This window comes from Manis pentadactyla, chromosome 11 (genome assembly GCF_030020395.1).
Source record: "Manis pentadactyla isolate mManPen7 chromosome 11, mManPen7.hap1, whole genome shotgun sequence".
Lineage (NCBI taxonomy): Eukaryota > Metazoa > Chordata > Mammalia > Pholidota > Manidae > Manis > Manis pentadactyla.
In genome coordinates, this window is record NC_080029.1 from 105,369,567 (window position 1) to 105,383,106 (window position 13,540).

The 13,540-nt window shown below is 34.1% G+C and overlaps 1 protein-coding gene across 8 annotated transcripts in view; it reads right to left on the minus strand.

Annotated features, from left to right (window-relative positions):
- ZNF280D (zinc finger protein 280D) overlaps positions 1–13,540 on the minus strand; it is a 298,762-nt gene that overhangs the window by 55,801 nt on the left and 229,421 nt on the right. For 7 of the 8 annotated variants that reach the window (XM_057488838.1, XM_057488837.1, XM_036929703.2 and 4 more), the window contains 5 exons: positions 13,056–13,156; positions 11,908–12,054; positions 6,918–7,052; positions 4,760–5,067; positions 4,158–4,298 (listed from right to left, as the gene is read on the minus strand). In XM_057488838.1, the coding sequence (XP_057344821.1) occupies positions 4,158–4,298; positions 4,760–5,067; positions 6,918–7,052; positions 11,908–12,054; positions 13,056–13,156 (832 nt within the window). The remainder of the gene's footprint in view (positions 1–4,157; positions 4,299–4,759; positions 5,068–6,917; positions 7,053–11,907; positions 12,055–13,055; positions 13,157–13,540) is intronic. The other variant, XM_036929705.2, reaches the window with a different exon arrangement.

A 13,540-nucleotide genomic window follows, 5' to 3' on the forward strand; every position in this document is an offset into this window, starting at 1 on the left:
GCCAACATGAAATGTCATTTACTGAGCACCTTCCCTTATTTTTTGTTTAAAAAAATTCAGCCTTACCTACTCTGTGCTCTCATAGCCATTTATCACGTTAAGCTAGGTAAATATACCACTTCTAATAAACTGGGAAAATTAAAGGCAAGGACTTTATTTATAGTATCTAATTATCACAACTTAGAAACAATAGCTATAATTACTTGGATATCTCCTCAGTTCAAATCATTTTATTAAGCACTTAAGCACATTTTTCTCTAATAATCACAATACCTTTCTTTTTAAGAAAGGAAACTAGAAGTCATAAGTAACTTGCACAAAGTCACATAGGTAATAAATAAATAAATAAATGGTGAAGACTGGATTCAAATCCAGATTTGTCTAATTCTTCACCATCAGCTTGCTGTACTTCTTAGCAAACAGAAACCTCTTCAAGAAAAAGAAACAGTAAATACTTATGTCTGCTAACTTAATTCTATTACATGTGGAGAAAAAGCCTTCTTAAACATCATGTTGAGGAATAACAACATTATACAGCAATTTGTTTGCATTTTTTAGGTGACTTCTATTGCTGCCTAAAAGCTACAAGCAAATACGATGCAGTAATTTAAGCAACCAAACACAAGTAATGCTACTTTAAAAAACCCTTTGAAATTACATGTTTAGTGGTGATCTTCTATAGAAGTCTTATTCTAAAAATGCTTCCATGTGCCAAGATTTTTTAATATCCTCTTCTGAAATTTTATTTAAAGTCTTTTATAATTACAACAAAAATGACTATTACTTGCTGTTTGTAATGTGCTAGGTGACATGGTAAATACAAAGAACCCTTCTTCTCAAGGAGATAATACAGACACAAATAAAATAAAAGGCAGAATAGGTGAATGGTACACAAGTCAAAGTGACAAAGTGACGAATGATCCCTATGAGTCGTTGCTGTGCTCAAATACTTCAAAACAGATGGTAAACTGAAGAGGAAGGACAGAGGTAATCCAGGGATTAACAAAGAGTAAGGAAAAGCCACTGTCAAAAATTAGTGGGAAAGAGTATGGGGAGGGAGTCTTTATAGAATGGACAGGGGCAGGTGAGACGAGAGGGAAAAAGATCAATCTAGAGTACAGAGGTAGAATAGGATAGGGATTAGAGGCTCCCACTCTCTGGAGAAAATGAAGCTTCTGTACTTACAGAACTCAAGCCCACAAGGATCAACACTGGACAGAACTAGGGGTGGGCATTCAATGGGAGATACCTAAGGTAATGAATGAGGCAAGGGCACTAGTGAAGCAGAGAAGGACAAAGGATCTACCAAACCCTACAAGTGGCCATGGCAGCTTCCAGTTCCATGTGAGGCTAACAATGAGTAAGAGCTCAGTGTGTGAGAAGACAAGGAAATGCAGGGATGGGGCTCACTGGGAATTGGGGAAAGGGTATGAAGGGAATCAAGCTAATTGGCAATGTTTTAGAATAGAATGGATTTGGCTGTTCTACAGGACAGGTGGGAGGCCTGTGATAAGGGTGGAATAGCTCTTGGTTTAAGAAAACGGAATATTTTCCAATTTGATCCCCTACAAATTAAGGGCAAAATTAAAGCCTCATTTGGGCAACCATGCATTTGTGACAGAAACAAGAGGCACTCCACATAAAAGTATGCTGGGGGACAGGATGCTTAGGGTCTGGCTTAAAGGAAATGGAACAAAGATGTATACCACTGCAGTAACTGGGAGGCAGAGTGGCAGAATGCAGAAGAGTCTTGGGGAGCCTTGATGCACAGCGGCAGATCAAGAAAACTTGATGAGCTTAAGAAACTTGGGGCAGTGAATTATTTCCAGCTGGTGTCCCACATTCACACAAATCATGTCCTGAAAGAGTATTTGGGGGTAGCTGTGCCAATTCTTGACAGATAATGTTTTGTTTATTTGTTTTAGATGCAAATGAATCAAAGGTAAAAATATCTGTAAAATAATTAGTAATACAGAGTTGAATCTCAGGAAAACTAAGGATTGAAACCAGAGATTTATGGTGGAAAGGTAGAAGTGACAGCAGTAAGTTACCAAGAAAGGAAAGGTAAAGAAGCAAGAAGAGCTGAGGGAAAAAAGGCAATGAAATAGAGAAGTAGTCAAAAAGGAAGAAAAATATGCTAAGTTTGACAGAAGCTGAGGAGAACAGTTCAAAAGTGAGTGACAACAATGTCAAATACTCTGAAGAAGTTGTGGAGTATTAAGAGTGGGAAAAAAGTGAATAAATGTGGTGGTAAGTACATGACATACTTTTTAGAGGTGCACTGTTAGTTTGGTAGGTGGGGATGACACCCAAATTAAAAGATTAAAAAAACTGAACCACAAATAAGCTAGTAACAAACACTTTTTACAACTGTTCGTTCGTGGTAAGAGGAAGACAAGAAATAAGGAAAGTAGGACGTAGGGACAAATCGCTCTCATCTTAGAAAAAAAGTACCTGAAAATGTTTAAGCAGAGGGAGCATGGGAGGGAGAGGAGATCAGGTTGCACGTTAACTCAATAACATGGTGGAGGAACTAGAGGAGATAAAGAACAGTGTTAATTCTGGAGAAACAGAACGTGTTTGATTTCTGAGATCAATGTCTAGATTAAAGTAACAGGAAGAAAAATTCACATTGGAAAGATTAAGAGAAAGGATGACTCCCAACTAAGTTATTAGTGGGTCAGATTTAACAACTGAGAAACTAAAAACCTTTAGAGTACTGAAAAAGGTTTAAATAAACATTGTAGGTAAAAATATAGAAGTATTTAAAAACAAAACAATAGGACCCACTCAAAGTTAAAGATCATGAAGTCAGAGCTGACTGCATCAAGCACCATAATCTAGAGTTGAGTGTCAAATTCAGAAGAAGACATTCAAGTCTCACTTTGGCCTTTTATGCCAGGTAAGCATGACTAAAGGTATAAAGAATTCTAGAACAAAAAACAAACCAGCAATCAAGCTAGGTGACCCTGAGGGTGAGGTTAACTATTAAGTTAGATGGCTGCTGCTGGACAGGAAGAAGGAGTCAAAGCCCTGAAAGTCATAGAGTAACAGGAATTCAAAGGAAATGAACAATGTATTTGATGAGAGTAAACTGGTACTGTGGTAAGAAAGGGGACGTCATAATTTAAAAGCTGATGTTGAGGTGCTGACACTAACGAAGTCAAAGTACCATGTGGTTAGGCTGATCATCAAGAAGGGAAAAATGTGTGAGAAATGCGCTGAAGCCATCAAGAAAGATGGGAGAATCCTTTAAAGTAGTAGTTCTTCAAAATGACCAGAAAGTACATAAAGGTCATGTTATGATCTGTAAGAAAGTCACTTTTATTAGCTATAGATTAATTCTAACTTAAAAAAAAAATGGAACAACCACACTTTATCAACCTGATTTATATCTAAAAAATTTTTGACTGTTTTTAAAAAATAAAAGTCCATCCTGAAAGACACTCTTATTAATGAGATACAAATGAAAGTAATATGGGCTATGAAGGGTTTCTCTGCGTGGAGTAAATGCTAGGTATTCAAATAATCTGAGTTGAATGGATTAACGATGAAGAATTCAAACAGAGGCACAGTGCCTTGAATAGTCTCTCATTTCACTGAATAAATGTAAGGATAGATGGCTTGATGAATGAATGGACAGACAGACAGATGGACTACAGAGAAAGAGAGACAGAGACAGAGAGTGTAAACAGATACGATAAAATTCCTTACATCATTGGAAATCCTGGAGTCTCTCAAAGTGACTGCTTTGAATAACACTCATGAGATTACATGCATTGGTTAGGTAAATGTATTTAAAACATTTAACTTTTTATCTTTAAAAGTAACCATTTTTGAAAGTTTGATAGGAAAAATTCCCATTGAAAAACTATTTCCCTAACAAGCCTATGCTAATTTCATTCATCCAACTGTTTTTATAATTTTTGTCCCAGTAATTTTATGAGTTACTATGCTGGAAAACAGTGTCAGGCATTATCCTAGAAGTTCCCTAATACTAGATGCTTTTAGCTCCTTGAAGAGAAAATTGGCTTCTGGTAGGACAGTTATCAGTAGGATATTCAGGTAAATATCTAGTAGGATAGCTATTATTTACAAAAACAAACTTGCTGAACTATAATTTTAATTGATAATTACAGATGTTTAACTCATCTTACCTCATCATATGATTTACATAGGCTTTGCTACAGCTAGTGTTGTATCTGCAAAAACTACAGTGAACGTATGTAAGAAAGTGGTTTGCAAAATCTTTTATTTCCGAACAACACTCAATGCACTTGTGAACTCCCCGACGATACCTTATGGAGACACAAAAAGATAAAAATATATTTTAAAACAAAAACAATAAGGGAGCACCTTATTAATGTTCTGTTAAAGGCAAGGTGTTTAAATTAACATCTTTAAACAGAGACTGATAATTTAACAAATCTGCTATGGAACAACAGCTAGAGTAAGTATAAGTAATCTAATATAATTTAACATTTCTCACTGGTATATAAGGGATTAAATTAAGCAATTCAAACATTACCAGATGTAAACACAACCTATAATACCAGTATAATAGATTCATTTTATAGAAAAAACATAGTAATTCATGTTCTGTTCAACAGTTGTAAAATAACTTTTTATTATTTTCTTGGACTTACGTCACAACTGATAGCATATAAATGTACAAGAGGGTTGAGTAATAGGGTAAATTTATATTAAAGTTTTTATACTTAAGATTAAACTAGTAATGTATATGAGGAATAAAGATTACCTTAAGTTCCTCAATGCTGTATTGACTTTACTTTTTTTTTTGCTACTAGCCAATGTGCTTTGTTTCTTTTGCATTTTAGAGATTTTTGATTTGTATTTAGATTTGCTTCCATTAGGCTTACTTGCATTAGGTTTACTTGCATTGGATTTAATTATATTAGGTTTACTTGTGTTAGATTTTGTGGGATTTTTAGCAGTTATATTTTTAGTCCTTGGAGGTGAGAGCTGAAGAGTAGAAGTGCTTGCACTAATAGAAGGTGTAGTTGAAGATCCTGATTGAAGAGGTCCAACTGAAGCTCGAATAGTAACCTACAAAAATGAAGATAATATTTGCTTTAGGAAATTAATCATTGCATTAGTATTAAAATATCACTATATAACAAAAAGTTAAACATCAACTATTTGGAAAGGGCAAGTATAAACTATAAATTGACTAAGTTTTCCATTTATTCTATATGTTCATACCAATTAAACAAAATTAAACTTGATATTTATTCATTCGTAATACTACATTTTTATATTGATATCAGTGATATGTTATTGATAAGTTATTAATGGATAATTAGGAGTTAATGCAAATTATATGAATATTAAAAGAGCACATTCCACACTATTATTACGCTCTGGTATGACTAAAAAAATTCACAAACATAAGGTGAAACTTTAAATCTCAAAGTCTGAAAAATAACTCCAAAAAGACCTGCTTTACCCTTCAACAACTATAGGAACAAACAGATCTATACAGTAGATGTGACCTCCTTTTACTAGGTGCTCACTGGGAAGGATTTACATTTACAAAGTTTATAGGAGGGGATATATCAATTCATTATACTGTATTGAAAGTTTAATAATATTTAGAATTTCCTTAAATGGAACTAATATAAAGCTTACCACTCATTATTCAGAAATTACATTTGTTGGTTGACAATGAAATACAATTGCCTACCAACATTCTTGCTAATCATTTGACTATACCCACACCACCATGTACTTGAAAAACAGCCTATAAAGAAGTCCTATGAAGTAATGTACTTTGATAGCACACAAAATATTGAACTAGCAATCAAAAGACCTGAGGCTAAATTTCATACTACTCCTTCCTAGGCATGTGACCTTGAGTAAGTAACTTCTCTTCTCTAAGCTTCTTTATCTATATAACAAGGGGCAAAATCTGCCTTGCCTCCGTCTCTAGATTGCTATACAGATTAAAAAATAGGATGTATGAGAAGCATACTGAAAAGCTAATTCTAAGGTATTATAAAAACATTTAGTATCATTATTATTAATATTACTATTATGATTAATAAGGGAAAATATGAGAGAGGACTGCACTGCTTACATTAGTGTTCTGCATGTCTAGTCCCAGCATAGAATGAATGGATTGCAGGGAAGGATGCTGGATAGCTTCTCTTGCTCTAGGTCTTCAGAGCATGGCTTTATATTGTTTTAGTTAATTCAAATAACAGACATACCCACATTCAAAGGTAAGTACCCAAAGCCAAATATAAATGTTTTGGGGATTATTTCACTTTGGATTATCCATGCCTCTGTTTCCCTCCACTGGAGCAAATATTCAAGAGCTGACTGTATATAAAGAAGTCAGAGAAAACAGAGGTATATAAGGCAAAAAGGGAAAAATAAATTACAATCATCAGTATGCAGTCAGACATGTGTTTGCTCACTTAAAACATAATGCTATCCAGCAGCAGAACTTGCTTCTCTGAAAGCAGACTCAGTAATAACATCTTCAGTAAACATCTGAGAACCTATGGCATTCGAGACTATACCAGATGCCAAGAACACAAGATAAATAAGACATGATTCCTGATCTCAAGCATCTTATAGTTTAGCAGATAAAATGGACATATACGGCCAACTGGAATAGGTCAAAACTAGCCTATATAATATTAACACAACCCACTGACCCAGGGAACAGTTCATCTAATTGAACTCTTACAGAGGAATAACCTCTAACATAGCATACACCACTGAATGGTTAGACGGTTTTTCTCTGAACATACGATAAAACCTGAAATTAAAGTCTAAAGAAAAATCAGAAATCATTTTGTAAAGTATTATATTTATCAGATAAAACCAAGCAGGAGTTAATTTATGTATTACCATACAAATACATTAAAATACAACTCATTTGAACTCACTTTTGTTCCAGGAGGCAATCCTTCTAGCTGTTTAGGTTTTATAAATGTTCGATGATGCTGACTTTTGTGATCCATTTTCTCTTTGCATGTCAAAAATTGCAGCCTGCATTTTGTACAACGATGTATTCCTTTTTTCTGTTTAGAAAACAGAAAAAGGGAGAAAAAATTGTTTCGATAACCATAAATCCTTTGTCCTCAAACTGCTGATTTAGTTTTAATGATGCCTAAATAATTTTAAAACTAGTATTTTACATTTTGCATCATAAATAAAAGCAAAATATTATTTTTAAAAAACATTTGTACTAGTACTTGGGTTTCAAAACTGTTACTCTAAAGAATTGAACACGTTTTATCAGTAAGTTCTAATAGAAGTTCTCTAAATAGTGGCATAACACTTTAATTACAAAATATTCAGACACATGACACTATAAAAAGGAGCTATACCAAGTTTTTATCCTAGAAAAAAGTGAATTCCTTTTAACTCTTGCTATTTCTAGTTGGCTAACAATTTGATAAAGTAAACTCAAATATCTAACCAGACATTTTAAAGAAGATTGTTATAGAAATGTGTGTATAAAGCAGTGCTGTCTGATAACACTTTCTGCAATGAAAATGCTCTAGAGATGCATTGTCCAGTATTGTAGCCACTAGCCACATGTGAATATTGAGTACCTGAAATGTGCCAAGTGCAACTGAGGAAATGAATTTTTTATTTTAATTAATTTAAATTGAAATAGCCACATGCAGTTAGTGGCTACTATATTAGACAATGTGGCTATGGAGGCATAAATCAGAATGATTATTCCCAATCTACTTACTGAATGAGACCCCCTGACTAAGTGCCTCATCAAACCTAATCCTGTTATTATTCTACAGATGGGAAAGAGGACCCAAGAAAAATCTAAATCACTTCCCCATAGTTAGTGACATTGCCAGACTCCTGATCCAGTGTTCTTTCTACATCTTTACCTATATGCTGTCATTAATTTTAAAATGATACATGTATGTGTATATATATATATATATATATATATATATATATATATAAGCTTAAATAACATGTAAATACAAAAGAGTTGAAATCTTCCAGATACATCACTATTTCCATTTAAAGATAACCAATCATTTATAAAATTCAAACAATATACTGGGAAGTACCTACCACAGTTAGTGGCACGTAAGGGGCATTTCATAAATAGAAGTTCTTTATGAAGTTCAAAGCAATATATAAATATACTGTGTTTATATTACTATTCTAGTTGCATCGTAAGACTGTTTTAGAATGTGGTGCATTGGATTATATCGTAGATACAGGCAACTTAACCAAATTCCTTACATGCTCAAGGAAGTCAAGGAAAAGGGGACACCTGGCCAATAAACAGATACAAAAGAACAGAAAGAAGGTTCTCCAAAATCCAGTTTCCAGAAATCTTTTCTCTATCTATAATCACTTCCTAGGTTACCTCATCCAGTTTCATGGCTTTAAATACCATCTGTCGAACTGCCTACTTGACATCAGTACTTCATGTCTAATATGCATCTCAAATCAACATAAACAAAATTGAATTCTGGATTTCCTCTCTACCTCCTTGTAGAGAAAAATCTGTTCTTTGCTCAGTCTTCCCCATATGACCAGTATATGAAAATTCAATTCTTGCAGCTGCTTAGGACAAAACACTCAGTCATTCTCTCTCACATCCCATATCCAACCCATTAAACTATCAGCTCTACCTTGAAAATTTTTCAAAATCTTTCCACTTCTCATTACTTCCATGCACTGCCACTACACTGGTCCGAGCCACTCACCTGGACTACTTTGATAATCTCCTATCTTCTCCCTGTCATGTTCTCTCCTCCCTATCGTCTATTCTCCCCACAGCTGCCAGTGATCTTAAAATACAGTAGATCTTCCACATGCTTAAAATGGTCTAGTGGCTTTCCTAAATCCTGATTCTGGTTCACAAGGCTCTACATCAACTGCTCTGTGTTTTAATTCTACAACCTTATCTCCTACTATTTTTCCTCTTTTACTCTGCTGTAGCCACAACTGGCCTCTTAGCTGTTGAGTGCCCTAGACACACACTCACTTCACTGGCTACATGATGTTACCTCTCTCAGATTTCCACATGTTATTTCCTTCCTCTGTTAATTCCTTCACAGAGGCCCTTTTTTGACCACTCTGTATACAAAACAGCAACCAGTCCTCCACTCCCAACACCTCCCCAATCCTTGGCACTTCTATCCTCCACATTTTCCTTCCACACTATTTACCACCAGCTAATATGCATGCAAAAACACACACAAATATTTGTCTTTCTCCACTACAATCCAAATTTCTGAGGGGACAAACTTTGTTTTGTTCATTACTATCCAAAACCTATAACAGCTTAAGGCACTCAGTAAATACTTATTAAATAAATTGATAGTGAGGCAGAAAGCAAGAGACTGACAGAAAAGGTGCATATGAGCACCAGATAAAATTTAACTAAATCAAAATGTCCACTGGTCCATTCAATGAATATCTGTCCCAAGATGGAATACATTAATCTACTCTTCCCTTAGCTGGACACAAGTCTTCCATATCTCTCTTATATCTCTCTTATATATGTATACATTTCAATGTGCTAAGGGTAATAAAGATACAGTATATTTTTTAATAACATGATGTTCAACCAAAGAAATAGTATTCTATTCCAAGGGTAAAAAAAAATGATTTGTGTTGAATTTTTTGATAAGCATACTACATTGTTTGGGAGACTTCAGGAATTTAAGGGTAATTCAGACTATATATAATTTCTGCCTTTAGACCTAATACCAATGTGAAATCTGATTCAGAGCAGTAGAAGCTTAAGCTCTGAAGTCAAATTTTAACTCTGCTTTTTACTAGGTAATGTGACACTGAGTAAGTTACTTTCTCTAAAACTTTGCTTTTTCATTTGTAAGTTAGAAATAATAATAAACACAGGGTGATGGTGAGGCTTCAACACAATGCAGGGAAAGCACCTGCTAATGCCATAAGGTTAGTGACTGCATATGTAAACTGCCTATTATTTTACAGATCTAATGCACATCGGAATCACTTTCATTGTTTCTTCAAAGTCAGCTCTAAAATCATGCAAGACTTCATAATATATCCGCGTAAGGCAAAGTTACAACTAAAGTCTTCAAAGACAATAAAATGAGCCATAGTCAACAATTCTTACTCTCTAATATTGCACTATTAGTGCCATGTCAATTACAAGTTTATAATCCTGCTCATAGTTTTCCGGTCTTTTGTAAATAATTATAGAACTGTAAGTAACTTGAAATTCGATGCCTGATGATCCTTCTTATTAATAGGTTTTCCCCTCTTTACCGTTGTCTGTCTACCTACTAGGTACACTCCATACAAACAAAAAAGAAAATTGGGCACCCATGGCAAGTTAAGACATAAAACTCAGAGTATAAAAACTGATTACTAATCACACAGCCGACATAGTGGGCCCATACATCTCTTTCATAATTGTTATTCTTCCCACATCTACATCTCATTCTGGAGACCAGTAAAGCATATGGAAAAAATTACATTAAAAGCCCCATAAATGAAACAGAACTACTGTTTTTACTTCATTCTCTCTTTCAAAATTAAAACCCAAAGATAAAATATAGAATAATAAGAAGAGTGTTTCCCAAACTCTGTTCCTCAAGAAATGTTAATAGGTATTGTACAAAAAAGGGGTCAATGGCCAAACAAGTTTAAGGAATAACACGTATTATACATCCCTTGCTTGGAAATTTACAAAGTCAATTAGTAGATTAAAAGCTCTGAGAAGTCCTGTTTTAAAAAACAAACAAAACTGTTCAATTTTGTAAATGTAGGCATTTACCAAATTTATTCACCAGTAACAATTTGGGGGGAAACACCTATTAACACCACACCTGATGGAACATTGTTGGGGAAACCTAGAAAAGAAAGATATTGTCAGAATTTCTCAAGGATGTATAGAACCTCAGTCACAACACAGGTGATTATAAATTCATTTGGAAATTCTACTTTTATGATCTTTTCCCAATTAAAAACTACAAGTAGATTTCATGATTATCTAATGACTGGAACTGAAAACAAAGCGTGCATCAATGCTGAGTAAGTTGGCATGCCAATTTAATGAGTAAGAAAATGTAATGAGCTGAATTAGTGATGTGGCAAAATGTGATTACATTCGGTAAATCCACTGACTTCTGGTGCTGGCAAAGGCACTGTTGTTGCTCTTTTGAGCACTTAAAAATAGGATCAGTGTTACATAAAAGTTTTCAGTCCAAACAAAGCATGGTTTAACTGATTCAGGAAAGGAACCAGTAAGTATAACATCAGAATTCAAGAGAAGATTAAGGCACCAATACTGGATTCCAAAAGTTACATAGCAGAACTGGCAGAAGTCATCCACAAACAAGTTACAACTTAAATACAGTTCTTTGGCAGAGTTCATATATTGAGCAGTAAGTGTCATTATTATTTATCACTGGCAGCTATAAAAGGGCACTCCTAGTCAATGATGACAACATGTTTTCTCATAAGGAGGCTAGAGTAGAAAAAAAGTTTGAAGAGAAAGAGGAAAACAAGATTATGAGTCCTCAAAATCTTCCTTTCTCAATTCAAGCTCATCTTTTCCCCTGCTCCTAATAACTACCTTTAAAATCATTCCCTACCCTCTCTTAGACCCTGAAATACCTGATCTTTTGGATATTCCACCTATATTTCCTTTTTTTCTGTCAATCATAGCTTTCCTATTTCTATCTTTCTTTCAGAATTTTCATTTATGAGCCACAACATCACCAGAAAAACAAGGAAGAGAAGTGGAAGTTTCACAGCTGATTTAGCACAAATTTCAAATTAATCATGTCATTTGGGGTAATGCTACTTTCCTTATAGAACAAATCTTACCAGTGTTCTAAGTTATAATCTATGTTTTTAATAAAACAACATGAACAAATAAGAATTGGTAAATCTCACCTGATGCTTCATATAATGATGCATATAGGGTGTTGCAATTTTAATAACTTTGAGGCAAAAGGGACATAGCAAGTTCTTAGTGTTTTCATGGGAGGTTCTAAAATGAGTTTCTACATCAGAAAATGATGATGATCTATAATTGCATACCTAAAAATAAAAAAGTTACATGTAACTTGAAAATTTATGATATGCAATTACAAAGGAATAATGATAGGTCATTTGTTTAGAAGAACACATATGTACCACTAATTTGCCTCTGACACCTACGCAACCAAGAATCCCATTAATGCTGGCACCCAAAGATAATCTTTGAGACAGAAAAGTTATCTTTCAAAATTTAGGGAAAATTTCTAAAACTAGATAACTAGATTCCCTTTTCTCAGATCTTTTTATTTATCACCCCCTATCTCGACTTGAATTTTCAAACTGATACCTCTTGTCCTATAAAGTTTTTTTCTTCTACATAAAATATCATCCTCACCATCCTCTTTTATATTATAAATGCCATATTATGGTAGTGGCAACTTATTATCTTGCTTTCCCATTTCATCAAATGCTTGAAAAATACTAGTCCCAAAGTATTTGGTAGGGTCCTCTGTAACAGAAAGCATATCTTATATACCTTGTATGACTACATTCTTAGTGATATGTGATATGACAAGTCTGTATGTTTGTCTTTCTGCCACAGGGCTTTTCTTTGTCCAGCACAGGGGTGAGCAAACAATGGCCTATAGGCCAATTCTCTGCTGACCTTACATACAACGTATGAGTTATGCCAAGGGACTTTCCACTAATAAATTATTTACAAGGGGATTTTAATTTTAATAACCAATTCTATCTAAATGTTAGAAAAATAAACATGACATATGAAAATTACATGAAATCCAAAATTTCAGTATTCATAAAAAGTTTTATTGTTAACAGCCAGAGCCCATTCATTTACTTACTGTCTACAGCTGCCTTTGTGCTACAATGGCAGTGTTAATTAGTGCAAAAGAGACCATATGACCCTCAAAGATTGAATATTTACTACTTGGCCCTTTAACAGGAAAAAAATTTGCTGATCCCTGGTCCAATAGGTTTAAATCTTGTTACCAAACAACAGAAAACAAACCAAACAAACACTACACAATAAAATATGTGTATACCTGGCAGATATATGGCATTTCACCGGGTTTATGATTGTCCTTCATATGTTGTAAAAGAATATGCTCTGTTTCAAATGATAATTCACATATTTTGCAAATGGCTAAAAGTGGGGGAGGGGGGAAGACATTACACCATTTTAAGATATACATATATATATCTAATATATACATACATACACAAACATTGAATCATTATGTTGTACACGTGAAACTAATAAAATGCTGTATATGTCAATTATACCTCAATTTAAAAAAATGCATTCTGATGGGGCTAACAAAAAAAGATATATACACACATACATATAATTTCATTTTACACATCTATATCAGCATGACAATAATAGTGCTACTGGAGGTGGTTAACAGTTATATAGTTAATTGTACCAAGCACAGTTTTAAGCTCTAAGTTCTAAATTAACTAAATTTCCACAACAACATCACAATAAATAAGTTGCCTGAGATCACATAGCTGTATTAAGAGGCAC